The sequence below is a fragment of the Arachis stenosperma genome, chromosome 1, assembly GCF_014773155.1.
Source record: "Arachis stenosperma cultivar V10309 chromosome 1, arast.V10309.gnm1.PFL2, whole genome shotgun sequence".
NCBI classification, from domain to species: domain Eukaryota; kingdom Viridiplantae; phylum Streptophyta; class Magnoliopsida; order Fabales; family Fabaceae; genus Arachis; species Arachis stenosperma.
Window position 1 is genome coordinate 133,523,931 of NC_080377.1, and position 21,276 is coordinate 133,545,206.

Sequence of the window (21,276 nt, forward strand, 5' to 3'; positions counted from 1 at the left end):
ATAACAGAAAAGCAAAAAGTTATACACACCAACTAAGAAATCATAATCTTGGGTCATGTTCAACAGCTCAGAAAAAGGAAACATGTTGAAACAGGTCTTAGGGATTACATCTTCATCAACAGCTACAACAGTGGTTCGGTGAAGGAAAACCAATTTGAATTCATGCGAAGTTGCTCTATAACTACCATGATTTGACACAACAGTAAAATATGCCATTCTATAAACTTGTCCTTCAACTATATGATCCCTAAACCTATTAAGCAGTTGTTTCTTGACTGTAGCTTGTATTTTTCCACACTAGAAATGGAACAAAAGAACAAAATCAGAATAATCAAACACATAATGTAAAGTTGAAAACTTAAAAAAACAACAAGTAAGACCATATTTAAAAGAGAAGCTAATAGGGGCTAACATGCTCATCAAGGAGAATCATCTCCATTGAGTTAGGAACCTCATGGTTACCAAAAGAGGGTACAACCCAAAGCCTTAGAACCCTAACTTTCAGCCTCCAAGCCTCTCTAGGAGGATGCATCTTAGAAATCATATCAAATGGAGGAGGCATTGCAATAAAAAGAAAGGAGATAAAATGAGTTGATGAAATAGATCAAAATGTAAACAGTAAATTTCTGAGATAAATAAATATAACTTAGGAGGAAATACAACACAGCAGAATGTTTGTGCATTCAATGTGCATCACCCACATTCCTTTTATAGAAAAAATTCAGGACACAATGTCACATTTTTTAATTCAAATTCAGGAGGGAAATGGAGGGTAATTGAGTTGAATCACCATATTTTTCATTTAATGAGTAAGAAGCAATGATTCATTTCATATCAATCACATCACAACTCACCAAACAGATAGGATAGAAAGCACAAACCTTTATAAAAATTCTCACATTCTCATCTCCATTCAATGGCACATACACAACTAATCATAGGAGCAAAAGCTGAAACAACACAAAAGCAAGAAATATAATTGATAATTTCGAGATATAAAAAGATACGGACCAGAAATTGATATATCACACCACAACTACTATATTGCAGCTACATGTCATTAGGCCATAGCAAATGCAGTCAGCAACTACACCAAACAATGATTCTAGTGATGGCAATCAGAGTTGGTAAATGTGTTAGGTAGGGATACAATTGAAACAGCAGATAAATGGGAACAAAAGTATAGACAAACATGAATAGAAACATGTCAATCACATCAACATTCATGAAATAGATGATAATGAAAGATGATACATTCATCATGATACCCAAATTTCTAATTTCCAATAAAGAATATATAGCACAACCTTATTATGTGTGGAGAACACTTTTTCATGGGAAGACCAGCGGCTGGATAGTTTTTCTTTGGCTAGGGACATGTGCTAGTTAGACAAATAATAGCATGAACACATTTTACTCGCACAAGGACATTTTTTTCTCAAGGAACGTGTTAACCTGAGGCCAAGCAGCTGTATCTCCATCTAACAGCTGAAGAATAAAACAGAATTAAAACAACCAAGAGATAAATCTAATCCAATTCAGTTGAACCTGAAAAAAAAAACAAATAAACAAAAGGTGACACATCATTTTTTGTGAATCACATAACCACTCATGAATAGATTAGGTACAATGAGGAAAAAGCTATGAATCAATTCATATCAATCACATCAGTAATCACCAAATAGGTTTGATAGAAAGTTCATACCTTCATAGGCATTCCAACATTCTCATCTCCATTCAATAGCATAGAGACAACTAATCATAGAACCAAAACCGGAACCAACACAAAAACAGGAAAAACAAATGAAACTTTGAAGAAATCAAGAAATAGGGACCAGAAATTGTGAGTTGGAATATATTGGTTAGGTCAGGATACATTCAAACCAACAGATGAGTGGGGAAAAATAGCAAAATGATACAATCTTAATCTACGAAACCCAAATCCATTGGGAATGACATCTCAAATTCAGGAGAAAGACCCCATTTTTTTTCAAGAGGTGAAATAGCAAATAATTTTTACATAAATAATTTAAAAAAATGAGAATCAAATTGAGTTGAATAACCAAATCTTTCATTCAATGAGGAAAAAGCTATATATAAATTCATAACAATCATATCACAAGTCAGAAAACAGGGTTGATACAAAGCCCATACTTTCATACGCATTCTGACATGATCATCTCCATTCAATAGCATATAGACAACTAATGATAGCAGCAAAAGCTGAACCAAGAGAAAAACAGGAAAAAGAAGTGAACTTTTCAAGAAAAAAAAAATAGGGACCAAAAGTATACACAAACATTAATATAAAAGCTGTCAATCACATCAACATCCACGAAAAGGATGAGACTGAAAGCTCATACCTTGATAACGATTCCAAAATTTTAAATTTCCAAGAATATATAGCACAATCTTATTACATATGGAAAACACATTTTGATGGGAAAATCAATTTATATCAATCACATCACTACTCACCAAATAGGTTTGATAGAAAGCCCATACCTTCATAGGCATTGTCACATGGTCATCTCCATTGAATAGCATATAGACAACTAATCATAGGATCAAAAACCTAAGCAACACAAAAGCAAGAAAAACAAGTGAAACTTTAAAGAAATCAAGAAATAGCGACCAGAAATTGAGATATGACACAATACCTACTACAGTGCACCTAGAACTCATAAGAACACAAGCAAGGCAGTAATCAACTATCCCAAAAAATGATTCTACTGATAACAATCAGAGTTGCTATAAATTGGTAAGGTAAGGGAAAACTCAAACCAGCAGATGACTGGGGAAAAAAATTATACACAAAGATAAGTACAAATCTGTCAATGACATCAACATTCATGGTAGAGATGAGATTGAAACCTCATATGCTGATAATGACTCCAAAATTTCGAATTTCCAATGAATAATACAGAGCACAACCTCATTATGTATCCAGACCACATTTTCATGCGAATATAACATCAAACATAGATAAGGGGACATGTTCAGAACACAGATAATAGTATAAAAAGTCTAGGGATTTGTTGAATATAAACAAAGTAAAGAATTAAAAATATATTCATGAAAAAAAACAGAAATACATGCAACAAACAATTCAGCAAATAACAAATGCAGATCTGATAATGAGTTAAAACTGAAACTTAACAGCAACTACAAAAAATTCTAAGCAAGAACATGAACCGACCAAAAAATTGAATAACCAAATCTTTCATTTAATGAGGAAAAAGCTATGAATCAATTCATATCAATGACATCACCACTAACCAAATAGGTTAGATAGAAAGTCCATACCTTGATAGGCATTCCTACATTCTCATCTCCATCCAATGGCACATAGACAACTAATGATAGCAGCAAAAGCTGAACCACCACAAAAACAGGAAAAAGAAGTAAACTTTTGGAGAAATTAAAAAATAGGGACCAAATATTAACATTTCACACCACAACTACTACAATGCAGCTACATGTCATTCGAGAAAAGGGAAGGCAGTCACCAACTACCCCAAATAATGATTCTAGTGCTGGCAATGAGAGTTAGTAAATGTATTAGGTAGCAATAAATTGGAGACAACAGATAAATAGAAGCAAAAGTAATCATATGAGATAAACCTGAACCAACAGAAAAAAAGGAAGAACAAGTGAAGCTCTCAAGAAATCAAGCAATACACACCAGAAATTGAGATATGAGACCATACCTACTACAGTGCAGCTACACCTCATAAGATCATAGGGAAGACAATAATCAACTACCCCAAACAATGATTCTACTCATCACAATCAGAGTTGGTAAATGTGTTAGGTAAGGATACATTCAAAACAGCAGATGAGTGGGAAAAAAAGTTTAGAAATAAATAAAAAAATCTCAAAATGACATCAACACTCATGAAAGGGATGAGATTCAAACCTCAGACCTTGTTACAGATGCCCAAATCTCGGATTCCCAATAAAGAATATACAGAACAATCTTATTATGTATCCAAACCATACTTTTATGTGAACATTACATCAAACATAGAGAACATAACATGTTTCTCAAAACAGAAAACAGTTAAAAAACTCAAGCGATTTGTCGAATGTAATAAAAGTAATAAACCATAAATATATTCATGAAAAACACAAAACATATACAACAAACAATTCAACACGTACGAAAAGGAGATCTGATAATAAGTTCAAATTGAAGGTTAACAGCAACACCCAAAAAAATCTAACCAACAACATGAACCCACAAAGAAAACAAGTAACATACAGAATTTGCAAATTACAAATTTCAGGAACCCTAGACAATAACATGTGGATTAAAAATCGAACAGATACCAAAACGATGACAATTTGCAAGATTAGGAATTTCACAAACCCTAAAAAAGAAATTCTCGATTAACCATAGAACAGATACAAAAAATGATCAGAATTTGCACAATCAGGGATTTCAGGAACCGTACACAATAAAACCTAGATCAATCGTCGAACCGATGACAAAATTCATCACAAATATCGATAGAATCAAGGAAAAGAAAAAGGACCAAGAGTATAATAGGTTTCCATGAACCTGATTGATTGATCTGAGATCTTCAATCTTACCGGGAATTTGGGAAATCAGTAACCCAGATGAACGGCGACGAACAAACTTCCAAGAGAACACAGTTCGTAGACAAAGTTTCGTACCGCAGACGAAACGAAATTTGAAGAAGAAAGCAAAGCTGCTAGGGTTCAACGAAATCATTACCTATTCAAGCAGATCCATGAAGAGGGAAGGTTGGCTCAATGATTCGGTGAAAAGGAAGCGACTTTGCGTGAGAGAGAAGGTGAAAAGGATGGCTGACGACTACTGACACAGGAGCACATGCATCCGTGAATGCGAGGAGCGAGATGAATCAGGTGCCACCGTGGAAGAGAGGCGCCACCTGGGAGTGGAACCGGCGTGGAGTGCGGGGAGTTCTCCAGCTCGGAGATGAATCCACGCTTTACTAGTGTATAATGATATATATATATATATATATATATATATTATATTAAAATATTAATTGTGATAAATATTAATAATAGAGTCTTTTATTTATATATTTTTTTATTTTATATTTATTTCACAATAGAGATATTTGGTTATCTTTTTTTAGGTGAATTTTATGATGCTTTTTAATATGATGTTTAAATTGTCTAACTTTTTTTAAAAATAAAAAATAAAATATTTAAAATAAAAAATAAAATATTTAAAATTTATTACATATTATCTATTTATTTTTTTAGTAAATTAAGTACAATCTTAAAAGCACTATAGCATTCACTTTTTTTTTTTAAAACAAAGTCATTCGTCAACTTTGGTCACATCTTTCGGTCGTTTATCAATAATCAGTGATAATCTAATACCAAGTCAATTGGCCATGGCCGGCACATTTTTCTACCATTTAGATTTTAGAATGTTCTGTAGGAAGTCTAGACTTTAGACTAAGTAACAAATAAAATGTTAAATAAAAAAAAATAAAATTAAAAAAGAAAAAAGCATCACATGATTCGCAATGCATTTCCATAGAAAGGACCCCACTCATCATCACATCTACAAAGGTCCCCACTTGTTCCATTCAACGTTTCAATTCAATCAAACAACGCTCCTCCAGTCCTCCTCTTAATAATAATAATAATAATAATAATAATAATAATAATTCAATTTCATGATAACTTTTCGTCTTTTACTAAAGCCACTAAAATTAAAAATTAATAAAAGAATTTAATTTTCACTTATTTATAATATATGTATAAAATATTTTATACAAATAATCAATTATATATTCAAAACACAAATACGTTTTTATTTGTCGTGTCTATGTATCAAATATATTTTAGACACGATGTTTATCCGCATTCGTCCAACACATATATCTTCTGTATCCAATTTTATTTTTAACCGTATTTTTAAAATGAGTTTAAAAATAATATATATATATATATATTATTAATTATTAAAATAAAAAATATTTTAAATATTTATATAATTAAAAAATATTAAAATAATTAAAAAATAAATTTATATTTTAATATCAATAAAGTATTAAAATATTATTATAATTTATCTAAAAAATACTGTATATTATATATATATATATATATATCGTATTTCTATGAGTTATAAGAATTTTAAATTTGTGTGTCCGCGTATTTTGTGTTGGATTGTGTCTCGTGTCCGTACATCATAGATTACATATTATTACTTAAAAATATATCAATATAAATATATTAATAAAAATAATTAATTTTTGAATTTATTATTTAAAATATTTAAAAATATGAATCTATAAGTAACTATAGGTATATTAAAAACTTTACGGTATCAAAATATTTTTATCATTAATTTCATATGTATAAATTCTAGTAAAAATAAAATGACAAAAAAAAATAATCATATGTATTCATAAATTTTACAAATACTATAAAAATACCCATTAAATAAGAAAACTAATGCCATATTCATAAAAGATAGGTTTTATGTAATAAAAGTATTCAAATTCTAATTTTTTATGATTTTTTAATAAAATTTTCAAATTACCCTCACATTTTATCTTCAACTTTAACTCCACGCCATTTCTTATTTTCCAAATTCTAAGGTAGAACTTCCCGCTGTTCTGGACAACCACATTTTCTCTGTTTATTGTCACCTTCTTCTCCCACACCCACATTCAAAATTCAAACTTTAGCAGCAGCAGTGCTTCAAAAAACCCTACTAAACCATCGCCCAGCTGTTGTTGTTGAAATCTTCTCCTCGGCCAAAGGGTGCTGGCGTCACCGGCAGCAGTCATCACCTCCAAAAGCTCTGCTCGACCTCTTTTCCTCCATCCTCTTCTCCTTTACGTCATCGCGTCTGGCCCTCTTCTCTCTCGCACAAGTTCTCGTCTTTTCTTTTTTTAGTTGCTCGATCTTTTTTTCCTCTTCGCGTATGTTTTGTTCCTACTTCGCCGTTAGTTATGTGTCTTTCTCATTGTTGGTAACTAGTGCTTGTTCGATTTTTTTTTCTTTTGTTAATTACTTAATTTTAATGATTTTGTGTTTTTGTCTTTCTAATTGTATAATTCCATAATTTGGAATAATATTTATAGTTATGAGTTTCTAATTGTTTTGTTATATATTCTTTTTATTAATTTTGTATGAAACTAGAATAAACTCTGATTATGGTTGATTTCAATGATTCTGGAGTTTGTTGCTGAAGAGATAGTCGTTGAGGGAAAAGAAGGTGATAATAGACAAAAAAAATGTTGTTGTCGTTGTTGATGTTGCTGCCCAATACTGCTGTAATCTCCAACTTGTCCCTGATTCCAAATTTTGCTCTCTTTCATTTTGTTCTTTTTCAATGTAACTATAAATTTGTTGAGGTAGTTGATGTTAATGTGGCCATAGTGCTAGTGGTGGTGGGGTAGTAAAAAAAAAAATATGGCTAATATGGTGGCAATGAAAGATTGTGAAAATTTAAGATTTAAAAAAAAAAATCGGCATGAAGTTGATGTTGAAAATAAAGAATAAGATTAAATTAGAAATTTTATTGAATAGTCAACAAAAAGTTAGGATTTGAGTATTTTTGTCACACAAAATTTATTTATCATATAGGCATAACATCAATATCTTTGTTTGATAAATATTTTTGTTAGTGTTTGCAAAGTTAATAGACACAAATTAAGAGTGTTCGCAATTTGGTTGAATTTGATGGTTTTTTTTTTAAAAAAATTCGATCCAATCCAATCCAATTTCAAATAATTTGGATTAGAATTGATTTACAATTTTGTAAATTAAAAAAAATATACATAACAAATTTTATCATTAAATTTTAAATAATTAACTATAACATAATAAATTTTAACAATATTTTAAAAATTAACAATAATATAATAATAAAAATAAAATCATGAATTAGTTAAAATAATAAATCTCATTTTAAACATAAAATATTTATTTAATAATAATATATAAATAATATATAATAAATTAAATATATTATAAATAAAATTATAAATATAATAATAAAATAATAATATTAAAATATGTTGTGCTGTTTGAATTAAATTGAATGGATTTTATGAAATAAATTTAAAATTTAATCTAATCTATACGGCTTGTAAAAAATAAAATTTAATCAAATTTAAATTAATGTTGAGTTCACACCAAAACCTCCAAAGAACACGTCCGCTCAGAATCGACTTTCTTTATCTGCAGTTTCCTCTTTTCTGACCTTTTCTTGACGCGATTTTGCGCATTCAGTTTCTCTCTCTCTCTCCATTAAGGAACCAAGTTCGTTCTTATACAAACACCGTTCCCTCTTCTTCTTTCCCACAACGTTCTGCTCAATCCAATCTTGCTGATTTCTCTATCACTTTCCACTCTCCAGGTACCATCTTGCTTTCTTTCTCTCTCTCTGATGCAAGTTTGTATTTTGACGGCTTTGTTCTGTTGACGGAATTCCTTGAATCCAAATTTGTATACCTTGCTGTATTTAGTGCGTTTTTGTGGATCATGTGATGCTCAAATTTCAGGTCAATTGAGATCTTGTGTTTCTGGTTTCCTGTTACTTAGTTATTGTTGTTATTATTATTGTTTAAAATTTTATTTACTATTAGTTTTTGCAGAATTTTATCGTCGATTTGTTTGTATATGACTTGTTGTGAAAGTCCAGCACAGTATATAGTTTGTAACGCTTTCTTTCCTTTGCTTTTAACGGCTTTGTAAACGCTTTCGTGTTGAAATCTTATACGTTTTGAAGTTCCTTCAGGGTCCGTCCTTGTCAATGGTTGGTGATGGTGACTTGGTGTTGCTGATTCCCCTTTTGTTCTGTTGCTTTTGTTTCTTTTGTTCATTCTCTCTATCAAAGTTCTTTCCTTTTTGCTAACAGCAATTTTGTGATGCTTTTTGGTGATATTTGGGTTCTTATTGCTTGCCTTTTCAGGAAGAACTTGAAACCTGTCTTCAAATCAAATAGGAGAAATGTTTGGTTCAAAGAAGTCTCCTTTAAAGGTTGCTAAATCTGGGTCAAACCCATTTGATTCTGATGATGAGGATCTTGTAAAGGATAACAAGAAGAATAGTTCTACGAAGAAGGCCTCTTCGGAGCGTGCACTTGTTTCTTTAGAAAACACCAATCCTTTTGATGATGATGTTGTTGCTAACAAGAACTCTTCATCATCTTCGTATGCTCTACGATCGGCTGACCGGAATAGGTATAAGAATGATTTCCGTGACTCTGGTGGGTTAGAGAATCAATCAGTGCAAGAACTGGAGAGCTATGCTGTTTACAAGGCTGAGGAGACTACAAAATCGGTCAACAATTGTTTGAAGATAGCAGAGAACATAAGAGAGGATGCTACCAAGACTCTGGTCACCCTTCATCAACAAGGCGAACAAATCACCAGAAGTCATTATGTTGCTGCTGACATTGATCAAGATTTAAGCAGGGTATTAGTCCTGAGTTAATTAACACATTTATTTTCACATTATGTATTTTTGACAAATAACTGACTTAACTGTAATTGCCTTATCCTTGCTGACAGGGAGAGAAGCTTTTGGGAAGTCTTGGTGGTCTCTTCTCGAAGACTTGGAAACCAAAAAAGACACGCGCAATTAGAGGACCTGTTCTTTTTCCAGGTTAATATTCTTTTTTCCTGCATTGCTGGCCATTTTTAGTATTCATTATGTTGGTACTATATAAGAAGAGTATAGAACTTAATGTGGTTCATGACATATAACAGATGATCCAGTAAGAAGAAATGGTAATCACTTGGAGCAGAGAGAGAAGTTAGGATTGACTTCTGCACCCAAAAGGCAGTCCAATCTGCAGGCACCACCTCCCGAACCGACGAACGCGATTGAAAAAGTTGAGGTTTGTATCAACCCTCATTTAGCTCTAGTTGATTTTTTATTTTCATGTCTCTGAATACATGCTGCTTTTGTCTACCATAGTTGTGGTAGCCTAGTGATTTTCATTATTCCCTAGTTATATTGCTAAGATTGAATTCATTGAGATAGTATTAAGCAAATATGTGATGAACTGAAATAGGTTGAGAACAAGAAGCAAGATGATGCGCTTTCAGATTTAAGTGACATATTGGGAGAGCTCAAAGGCATGGCTATTGACATGGGCTCTGAAATTGAGAGGTCAGTCAACTCAATTGCATATCTTAAATTGTACATTCTTTTAGATCAACTCAATGTATCTAAATACAAACAATGTATATCTCTAATCATGTCTTGAGAGTGGTTCTTGAGCACTAGATTGAAAACTTTTGTTGCTTTCCTTAAGTCCTTACAAAACCAAAGTGGATAATATGACAAATTGACTTGGAATTTATCGAAGCATGATAATTAATTAGTAGTTGTGTCTGTTTGGTAAATGTTGCAGGCATAACAAGGCTCTGAATCATATGTATGATGATGTGGATGAGTTGAATTTCCGAATGAAAGGTGCTAACCAACGTGGCCGCCGTTTACTTGGCAAATAGTGCTGATGAGTTTCAAGGCAATATTTCTTAGTGTGATTGTATTCAGATCATACAGTATCATTAAATTTTAGACACTTTTGGCCCCTCATAGGCTATGATTTAGTTTTACATTTTTGTTGCACATAATGTAGATTTTCCTTGTGCTATAATAGTGCATTTCATTTTTCATTTTTCACTCTCCACCCGGTCCCTTCTCTCTTCATTTTTCTTCATATATATTCATTAATTTTGATGTTGCCGGAGTGCAAATAATTAGTGTTGGTTTGATTCTTCTATTCTTCTATAATGTATATGTTTGGTAAAATAAAAATAAAAATAAAAATATCATTTTTTCTTTCTTATAGTACAAATCATTTGAACCAATAAAGCGAAGGAGTCACTCAAATAAAGACGTCTAAAACGTCTTTTTCTAAAGATGATTTTTAATAATTAAAATTTAATACATATAATCGATTATATTGTGTTATTTTTATTAAAATTATATCAGACAAATTGATTTAGTCAAAAAATTGGTAAACTAAACTTTAAATTGGCTAAATTAATATTCTTTTTATAAAAGATGACTATAATAATCTTATTATAGAAAATATTAAAATATTTCTATTATATATATATATATATATATATATATATATATATATATATATATATATATATATTGAGAACTTTAAATCCTAATTCTATGATGGCACAGAGATAAGAGAAGGATTAGGATTTTTCGTTTTCAAAATTTATATAATAATAATAATAATAATAATAATAATAATAATAACGAAGATGCTACACATCCATGTAATTATGTAACCAAGTTGGCCCAACATCAAAAAACCCAATACCATTAAATGAAATGTGAAATACACGCGTCTAATACACACGAAATCGCCCAACGCTTCTTCTCCCCCACGCTTCTTTTCACGCTCGTTTACGCACGGAGCGTCTTCTTCTTTTTTGCCTTCTTCTCCGCGTTCTCCCTTCTCCTCATTCTCCTCTTTTTTTGCGTTTCTTCTTTTTCACGTGTTTCTCTTTATCGTCATTCTTTTGTTGTTGTTGCTGTTGTATTTTTTTTGTCTTTTCCTCATTCTCTCTGGTGAAGAAGCAGTAGAAGGTGAGGAAGAAGAGTTTTGAATAGTGCAGAATGAACCGAACACAGTACTCATAGTTAACCGAACATAGTACTCATGGTGAACCGAAAACAATACAATTGTATAGTACTGAGTGAACGAAACATAATCCATTATATAAAATTAAATTCAAACAGCTTTCTGTAGAATGAACCGAATACAGTACTCATGGTGAACCGAACACAGTACTCATGGTGAACCGAGAACAATACAATTGTATAGTACTGAGTGAACGAAACATAATCTATTATATAAAATCAAATTCAAATAACTCTGCCTATAATTTACATATTATCAATTCAATTCAGTACCCTTCCGTCCATTTAATTCAATTCAAATTAGCAATTGCATTCCATTCAATTCAATTAAAAAATGAATAATCCAAACTTTGTTAGTTTGATTTGTTTCAGAAGAGTAATCAAAATCGCTCTCCTGTTTACCAAAAAATTATGAGCCTCCTAAACACTGAACCCTAAACCCTAAATCCTAAACACTAAAACCAGAACCATGAACCCTGAACCCTGAACCCATAACCCTAAATCCCTAAAACCTAAACCCTAAATCCTGCGCTCTAAAACCTAAACCCTAAACCCTAAACCTTGAACCCCAACCTGAACTCTGAACTCTGAACCTTGAACGCTAAACCCTAAACCCTGAACCCGAATCCTGAACATTGAACTCTGAACCCTAAATGCTAAACCCTAAACCCTAAACCCTGAACCCTACCATAAATCCTAAACCCCCTAAAACCCTGAACTCTGAACCCTAAACCCTTAACCATGAACACGGTGAACCAAAATTAATACACGGGGCGAACCCGAAAGTTTGAAACACACTGAACCCTGAACCCATAAACCCTAAACCCTAAAACCCTAAACCCTGAAACCCTATCGTCATTCTTTTGTTGTTGTTACTGCTGTATTTTTTTGTCTTTTCCTCCTTCTCTCTCTGGTGAAGAAGCAGTAGAAAGTGAGGAAGAAGAGTTTTGAATAGTGCAGAATGAACCGAACACAATACTCATGGTGAACCAAAATCTTAGTTATGGTGAACCGAAATCTTAATTACGGTGAAACAATTATATAGTGTTTAGGAAAGAAAACATAACATATTGGTCTAATTTTTGTTAGACTCCTTTCTACGGACCGAACCGAAAACATGAAAGTGATAAACCACCTCTTTAGTACTTGCCGAACCGAAAAGTTACTCACATTTATTCAGAGTTACTCACAATTACTGACACTCACAATTACTCACAGTTACATATTATCAATTCAATTGAATTCAATTCAGATGTAGATCACCACAGTCCATTCAATTCACTTCAAATAAAATTAGAAATTTCATTCCATTAAATTCGATTCAAAATTCAATAATCCAAACTTCATCAAATCGATGCGTTTGAGAAGAATCATTAAAATCGTACTCATTCAGTTGATTTGAAATTGATTCATTCATTGTTTCATTTCAAAAGTGCAGATCGAAGAAGAAAACGAAGAAGAAGATGAACAACGAAGATAATTGCGTTGAATCAATCCAGATCTATAATGCAGAAAAAAAACGCGAAAGAGGAGAACAACGGATTTAATTAGGTTGAAGAATAAGAAGGAGAAGAAGAAGAAGAAGAACGCGAAAGAGGTTTACGTTGTATGAAAAAGTTTACGTTGAGAAACGTTGATAACGCAAAATAAGGATTCGTTATATAGGTTATAAGAGGCTCGTGTAAAACAAGCGGAGGTGTGAGGCGTGGAGAGAAAGTTACATGGATACCATCCATGTAATTTTTACATGGATGTAGAGCTTTTCCCTAATAATAATAATAATAATAATAATAATAATAATAATAATAATAGTATTTTGGTTATTTTTTATAATAAGAATATTGTAATTATATTTTATAAAAAAAATATTAATTTAGATCAGTTTAAGGTATAATTTACCGAGTTTTTGGCTAAAATCAAATTGTTTAATCTAATTTTGATAAAAAATACTGTTTAATCAATTATATGTATTAAATTTTAATTATTAAAAAATATCTTTAAAAAAATATTTTAAGTGTCTTTATTTGAATGGCTCTCATAATACAAACTAGTTAAAAGGCAAATTAAGTAAACAAAACAATTTGACTCGAATATTACTCAATTTTTCTAAATAAATTTTTTTTTCAAATTGATACAAATCGTTTTAGGCTGCAATTTTTTAAGTTATATGTAAATCGTGCTATGGAGCAACGATTTTTCAGGAGACATCTTCAGGAACGACGGTATAATTAGAGGGTCCAACCAGTGGCGGAGCTTAGTTCAGACAAGGGGTGGTCATGGCCCCCCAAACTTTTATTAAAAAAATTAGTAATACTTTTTCAAAAAATAAAAAATAGTTCAGTTGGTTCAAATATTTTATTATGACTTAAAATACCAAAGTTTAATCTTTATCTTTTGTTTTTATTGTACAATAATTTTTAGTTTTAAACATTCAAAACATATTGGATTTGAACTGAATTGACTGTATTTGCATTTCGCAGCTCTCTATTCAATAAGCAACACTCCCTCTACGTTTGAGTTCAAATATAAAAAATTAGGTATTTTTTATTTATGTAATTTAATATTATTTTATATTTTATTGCTTATTTAATTTAATTTTTTATATGATAATTAGAATATTCAATCAGTATTGATATTATTGTATTTGTATAAATTGATAAAAAAATTCAATAAATATTATAAATTTTAATATTTGTTCTTTTAATTTCTTTTTTACATATTTTATCGGATATATATTCAAATTTCTATATAAAATAGTCATAAAAAATCAAAGAGTTGATAATGCATTTTTTAAGAAGAAGGCTAATATTCAAGAAGGAAAACATATAACTTTTATAATATCAACACCTGTAGATAGTTTTTCTACTTTAATGAATCACGAAAAAAGTAAGATACAACATTCAAAAGTTTAAAAAGTTACATCTGATGAGTTTGATCTTAATTCTTTAGAACGATACCCTGAAAAATGACTTCAAATTTGGCAATATTACCCAAATCAGAGAAATGTTAGACGAGCTTATCTTAAATGGGATCCATATCAAAAGTATCTTGACAATTATCTTCTGTCTAGCCTCCCAAAATTTCGTTTCAAGTTACGCCACTGGGTCCAACAATTTAGCAAGGAATGTATTACATTTATAAAGGGGTGTATAGATCTAAATAATGAATGCAATTAAAATAATGAGTATTATAAATTTTTTAAAATTTTATAAAAAAAAATACTTGCAACAAGCAATTTTAAACTTTATAAAATGTTTACAATAATTATAAAAAAATTAGTTGTACTCGTTATTTTAGTTGAACTCATTGCGAGATATAACAAGTACAAAAACAATTTTCAAACTTATAAAAATGCTTACAATACAAATTTTTAAATTTTATAAAAATGATTTCATGTTGTGTTAACAACCAAATAGATATACCCTTAACATGAGATAAGTAACACAATATATTGAAACTAGGATTATTGCTGTTCAAATAGAATTTCTTTTAAAATATATACTTCTGTTCATATTTCAACTCAGAATACTAAATTTAATTACTAAAATCTAATTGTCAGTAAGTTATAACTCAAATAACATAATTTTTTTATATTCACCTAAGAGGTTGCGGAATTAAGTCTCACTCCAAACTTTGAAAAAAAAAATTACTATAGTCTAACTAAAAGGCTTTTCATAGCCCAAAAAGAGTTAGATCTAGGCTTAACCACAAAGCCGCCTCCGACTTCTTTCATCAAACCTATTTACGATCTATCTATTTCAGATTACGTAAGAACAACATTCAAGAGAATAAAAAAATAACAGAGAGCATTAACAAAGTAAAAGATGGGCACCAACGCAAGTTGGCACAGATGGATGAGGGTCTGTATCCCTTAATCATCTCTCCCGGGTTCGATACTCATTGGAGGATGGGAATGGAGCCTACTTTGTGTGCCTCTGCAGTACCCGATGGATTAATCATTGAGCTTCCGGCCTGATGGATACCCCGATGCAAACAAAAATAAAAAAGTAAAAGATGGGCTTTTAGTAATAACCCACAACACGAATTGTGGAGGAGAAGCCAGATTAGACTTATATTCGGATTTAAAACGACAAAAAACCAGATCGACATCGACATAAACACTATAAGCTTGCATATCCACCGTGTTGGAGGCTTATGGGTGTTGCATCCATGTCAAATACGAATATGTCAAGATTTCTGATGTGCCGGTGCTTCCTAGACTCCATATTACACTTATAAATTAAATGAAACTATCATGACTAAATTATTTTTTTAAATGTTATTCAAATTTACTATTAACCAAAATTATTCTAATTCGGATAAAAAACTTTGTGATTGCTTTCTTTAGCAATGATTTTCTTTTTCGGTTTTAAGATTTGAACTTGACACTGTTGAAATGGAACAAATTTTCTTATTATGCCACTTACAATGGATTAGGAAGTCCTAATGTGCTAATACCTAATCTACAAGGTTTTCTTTTGTTAAAAAAAAATTATATTAAAGATTTTTTATGTTCAACAGCACAAGCTGGAGCATCAAAGTTAGGGTACACAATAAACACAATGGATAAAGGATCTATGTGTATTGGTGAATGTACATTACTCCTAACTGGATCCAACCTTGGAATTTCTCCACCATTAGTTAGCTCTAGTGGATTACCATTAAGCAACATGGTTTGGCTTCTAAGGTAACCATCTTTTGGGGTTAGGTGGTACTCTTCTCTGAATGTCACATCTGATGCTTTTGTTCCAACCCATGAAAATGCACTTTTGATATGACTAGAAACCGAGGTTTCTTTTAGGATGTGTTTGGCACCATCTTCTTTTGCCTCACGGTCATGAATTGTTAGTAAGAAATGAGTCTTATTGCTTAAGTTGATTAGCAAAAATGTTACACCATCCTGTTCAATGAAAATTGAGAACAATAATTTAGAGTTAAAATAAGACACTAACTCATATGGTATAAATTATTATTATTATTATTATTATATAGATTAATTCGTAAAATGGATGTTAATATTGAAAGTGGCAAAGGCACACTTACTCTGCCTTTTGAGCAATGAGCATAAGTACGTATAAAAGGTGAAAGAACATCACTTGAAGCTGAAAGAACCTTCTTCCCCATTAGCTGATTCCACAAAAGTGCACTAAAATAAGGTAAAAAAAAAAAAAAGGAACCCTTTCATTATTGTCATTATTTCTTTTCACAAAATCTTAAAAAGGATCCTAATAATAAAAATAGAAAACAAAATGCAATTGACCCATATTTCACCTTTACAAGAACAAAATTATATATTAAAAAAGCGAAAATTAGATAAAAGGCCATTAAGGCATAACCTCTAAAGGAATATTGTTTTTTGTTTTATCTTCATTTTCAAAATATAAAAAACAAAACCAAACCCATAAAAATAATCATTATTTAGACTTGCCTGTAGTAATCAGGATTGGGAGAGAAAGTGGTGGTATTGAGAAGACCATAGTTTCCTCCAATTAAACTCTGCCTGCAATAAACCTTTGTGTTGTATTTTGATGCTATTCCAAGTTCATCTAAGTACCTACAAAACCACATTCAAAATCCAGAAGTAGTAAGTCAATTGATTCCATTTATGATTTTTTATGATACTAGATAAAATATTGTAACACTAATTTTCTAGTCAAGATTTACCAAAAGCTATTAACAAAAGTGTCAGAGATATCACGGCCACCACTGTTGTATGCACCACCCGCTTCTCCAACCCATGCAGCAGACCAAGGACCATATTTCTTAATTGTCTCTGACATGCTGCTGAATACTGATTCTACATTGCTCAAACGCTCAGGATCTAGAATCTTAGAATCAAGATTCACATCACTACCTACAACCAAAAAGAAATGTTCATGTAGAACTGTTTACATTAGCAGTGTATCAAAATTAAACTAATATGTCCTAATATATTGCCGTATCAAGGGCATGATTATGGATCGGATTAAATAACAATATAAAAATCTTTTGTGTTATTTGTGCATAACAATGAAATGAATGCGCTAAATTTCTCCAAGAACAAATAGGGTAGTAAGATCTAGCTTAAGTTGCAAGCAAACCTGGGCCCAAGTTATATATGTGATGAGTGAGTGCATTGAGTACACCAGAACCTGTGACCTGAAGAAGTTTATCAAACCAATTCTTGTCATAGAATCCTCCAGGTGCTATAAGTGAAGGTTTGAACTTGTAGTTATGGTACATTGTGTTTAGAATTTGTTTAAGCTTTATCAAATCTTTTCCATATTGTGCTGCACCAACATTTGCACCAATGCCCTTACCACTCAACTCATTACCTGTAGCAGCATATATATGCAACATTAATTTTTAAGGAAAAACGTTTCAATACAGGAGAAAGGCAAGTATAATGTACATGTTCATAATTTGGTCAAATTTTAGTAAATTGACTATATCGACAAATTTTGCTGAATTTGTAACAAATTTCAAACACTTTTTTTTGTTCTATAGTATTTCTTATTTCCACAGACCAAAAACTAATTCATTGGAAATCGGAACTCCGTTAAGGATTTGCTATTATGCATAAGACAAGATTCACTCCCGACGCTATCTTAAGTGAATTAGTGAGCTAACCACTGAACCAACTCAAGTTGGTTTGATTTCAAACACTATTCATTTGGCCGAATTTCATCTATATTGACTATGGAATTCACTAAATTAATGATGCATTTTAAGCATTATAAATTTGGAGAATGTTAATGCATTTTAGAAAAGGTAATGAGTGTATTTTTTAATTCTAATTCTAGATTTTAAACTTTAAATTTTAAACTCTAAATCTGCAACAATAAATGGAGAGATAAGATTCCTTACTTAATAAGAAGAATTTAGTTTAAATTTTAGGTTAGTTGACTATTAAGATCAAACTTTATTTGTTAAATTAGAAGTAGATTTTAAATGCTACTAATTTGGCTAAACCCTAACCAAGTTAACTATTAGCAGTGGAGTTTCATAAATTAGTGACGGACTTCAAGTATTACTAAACTATATCAAATCCCACTTAACTAATAACTATTAGGCTATTAGCAACGGAATTCTCTGAATTAGTGGCAGAATTTTAGTCCTCAATAATTTGTATGATACTGTTTTTCTATATATTCTCGTACCGAATTCCCACGAATCGATTTGGTATCCCTTTGAAATAGTGTAGCTTATGAAATCATGAGCATTAGTAGAGTCCCAATCTCCTACCCAGGCAGCACGTTTCGTCTTGCGCCTCCCATTTAGGGCATTCAAGCCAAATGTCACAATTGCCCTGCAAGTTTCAATTTTTTTTTTTGGAAGGAATAAAAAAAATAATAACAATAATCTGAATGTTAAAGAATTTTCTTACCCTGTCTTGTTGAAGAATTGGTTAAGCTCATCCCACCTTTTCATTTGTAAGCATCCTTTTGAGAATCCAAACAATCCACCATTCTTCTTCTGAAATTGTTGGCATGGGGACTTCAAATTCCCTACCTCATACAACACTTGATCTTGCAATGAACCTCCAATTCTTATCCTCAAAGGCTTGAGACCTATCAAGTATCCATCCGGAAAGAAAAAACATCATTCTTTGAATTCAAATACAGAGAAATACCCTAAATTACTCTTTAAGAAACTTTTACTAAGGTATTTTAATCGCCTCAAACTTTTATTTCGTCACACAAATCTATCTTTATATCAAATTATTTTTTTATATAAAGATATTGATATGAAAATTTTAAAATTCTTAAAAATTGATATGTTTTTTATTAAATAATAATATCAAGGATAAAATATAATTTTTTATCTGAAGTTTAACAAAAATTTTAAAAATATTCATAAATTTTATTTTGTTTTAATTTTGTCCTAAAATTTTCGATTTATATCAAATGTACTCTAACGGCTAATCTTTTTAAAGAATTTAAGACCAATTCAACAACAATTTCATAAAAACAATCCTCAACACAAGCAAATCAAGCATACTTTTCATGTATTATTGTTAGATTAATCTTAAATCTTATAAAAATTTAACCGTAAAAAATATATTTGATGCAAATTGAAAATTTCTAGAACAAAATTAAAACAAAATAAAACTTAAAAATATTTTTAAAATTTTTGTCAAACTTCAGAAAGAAAAAATATACTTTATCCTAATATAAATTAATTTATCTAACTTTTTACTAAAGCTTTACATAAAATAAAAATAAAAGATTGTTGACTACAAATTTTTTAGAAATTAATTTAAAATATTTCTCTAATATATATCGATTTTGTCTCAAATCGTCTAATTATTTATGTTCATATGAAGAAGCAAAGTAGCTTTAGCTTACCTTGGATAGCCTTGGTCAGTAAAGGGTGAGACAAGTCCTGAAAAGTCAAAATTCCAACCTCTTAGACATTTTACAAGTCTACATGTCTCTGTTCTAATTGAATGAGAAAAAATAGTACCAAATTTATAATAGATGTATTTCCCCATGGACAATTGTTGTAGTCACACTTATCTTGAGGCCACCAATCAATGGTGGCACAGATGAAGTTATCGTCGGTATCAGCTACCGATCGACCTCCATCGACGATAAGCGAACCGTGTTCGATATCTTTACTCAGAACCAAACTAAGAGGAGGAGAAACCAGAAACACAAACAAGGCTAGGTGGAAGAATCCCATTATAATTAGTAGTTTTCACTTGCAACTCAACTTCTCCAAATTAACTGCACCATAGAAAATACAATATATACTACATAAATAAACAGAGCAATCTAAGAAATTCAAACTGTCGTGTGTTTTTTGATAACATGTTTTGATGTTTCAAAACCGTTAGAGAACAGCACGTTTCTTAATACTATAACATATTTTCAGGCCTAAAGATGCATAGTTGAATTCAAATAACAAGTTAGATAATATTCCAGTACATTAATGGCCAGCAAGAACTCATCTTGTCAACATGAAAAGGAGATAGATAAAAAGAGAAGGAAAACCCAGATGAAGAAATCATGAAAAGAACATATAAAAAGCTTGATGAGAGTCTCTATTTTGTGTTTCTGTTTACCTTGTAATAAGTTTCACTTTATTGTGTTGAGCTCCTTCTTTTTTGAAAAAACACAAAAACAAAGTTGATGATAAACAAGATGAAACCTCAAACCTTGTCTCAAAGGAGGAGCAGCATAAGCAGAAGAAGGAAATGTTTGTGAGGTACCAAAACGGGAAACGAAAGGGGCATGTCTTGTGGTAGTTGAAATGTGTTCCTTCATTCATAACAAGTAAAACACAGCAACATAATACAACACAGCAATCTCATAATATATTACCATCAATTAGGATTTATTAGAATTTTTTGGTATATCTAAATATTTATTATAAAATATTATGTATTTATTATTATAATTTTTTTAACATATATAAATATTTTTTTATATTGTATCATTTTAGACAACTTGAATACATTCTATAATACACAAATTTTTTTTCTAATTTAATCTTTTATTTCTAACATGGTATCAAAGTTATAATATCCTCCTTTGGAGAATAGCTTATTTTTCTTCTAATAAAAACATCATATTTTTCATATTTTTCTTCAGTGTCATCTTCTTTCTTTTTCTTTTGTCAATACTTTATATTTTCTCATCTAACCGA

The 21,276-nt window shown here is 30.8% G+C and overlaps 2 protein-coding genes across 3 annotated transcripts; one reads left to right on the forward strand and one right to left on the reverse strand.

Annotated features, from left to right (window-relative positions):
- Nucleotides 1–8,152: 8,152 nt before the first annotated feature.
- LOC130945341 (SNAP25 homologous protein SNAP33-like) lies at nt 8,153–10,662 on the forward strand. The gene is made up of 6 exons (XM_057874076.1): nt 8,153–8,383; nt 8,939–9,444; nt 9,540–9,633; nt 9,738–9,868; nt 10,046–10,143; nt 10,388–10,662. The coding sequence occupies exons 2-6, from the start codon at nt 8,977–8,979 to the stop codon at nt 10,485–10,487; spliced, it is 891 nt and encodes a 296-aa protein (XP_057730059.1). The 5' UTR covers nt 8,153–8,383; nt 8,939–8,976; the 3' UTR covers nt 10,488–10,662.
- A 5,386-nt stretch (nt 10,663–16,048) lies between these two features.
- On the reverse strand, nt 16,049–20,925 carry LOC130943301 (heparanase-like protein 2). 2 transcript variants are annotated; one of them, XM_057871232.1, is made up of 10 exons: nt 20,786–20,925; nt 20,092–20,354; nt 19,974–20,010; nt 19,013–19,196; nt 18,786–18,934; nt 17,727–17,960; nt 17,311–17,500; nt 17,075–17,200; nt 16,690–16,792; nt 16,049–16,546 (listed from the first exon to the last, which is right to left on the reverse strand). In XM_057871232.1, exons 2-10 carry the CDS (start codon nt 20,308–20,310, stop codon nt 16,139–16,141), a joined length of 1,650 nt encoding a protein of 549 aa, XP_057727215.1. In that variant the 5' UTR covers nt 20,311–20,354; nt 20,786–20,925; the 3' UTR covers nt 16,049–16,138. The 2 variants fall into 2 exon arrangements, with proteins under 2 accessions (XP_057727215.1, XP_057727139.1); XM_057871156.1 differs by having other exon boundaries at nt 16,050–16,546; nt 20,693–20,917.
- Between the last annotated feature and the right edge of the window lie 351 nt (nt 20,926–21,276).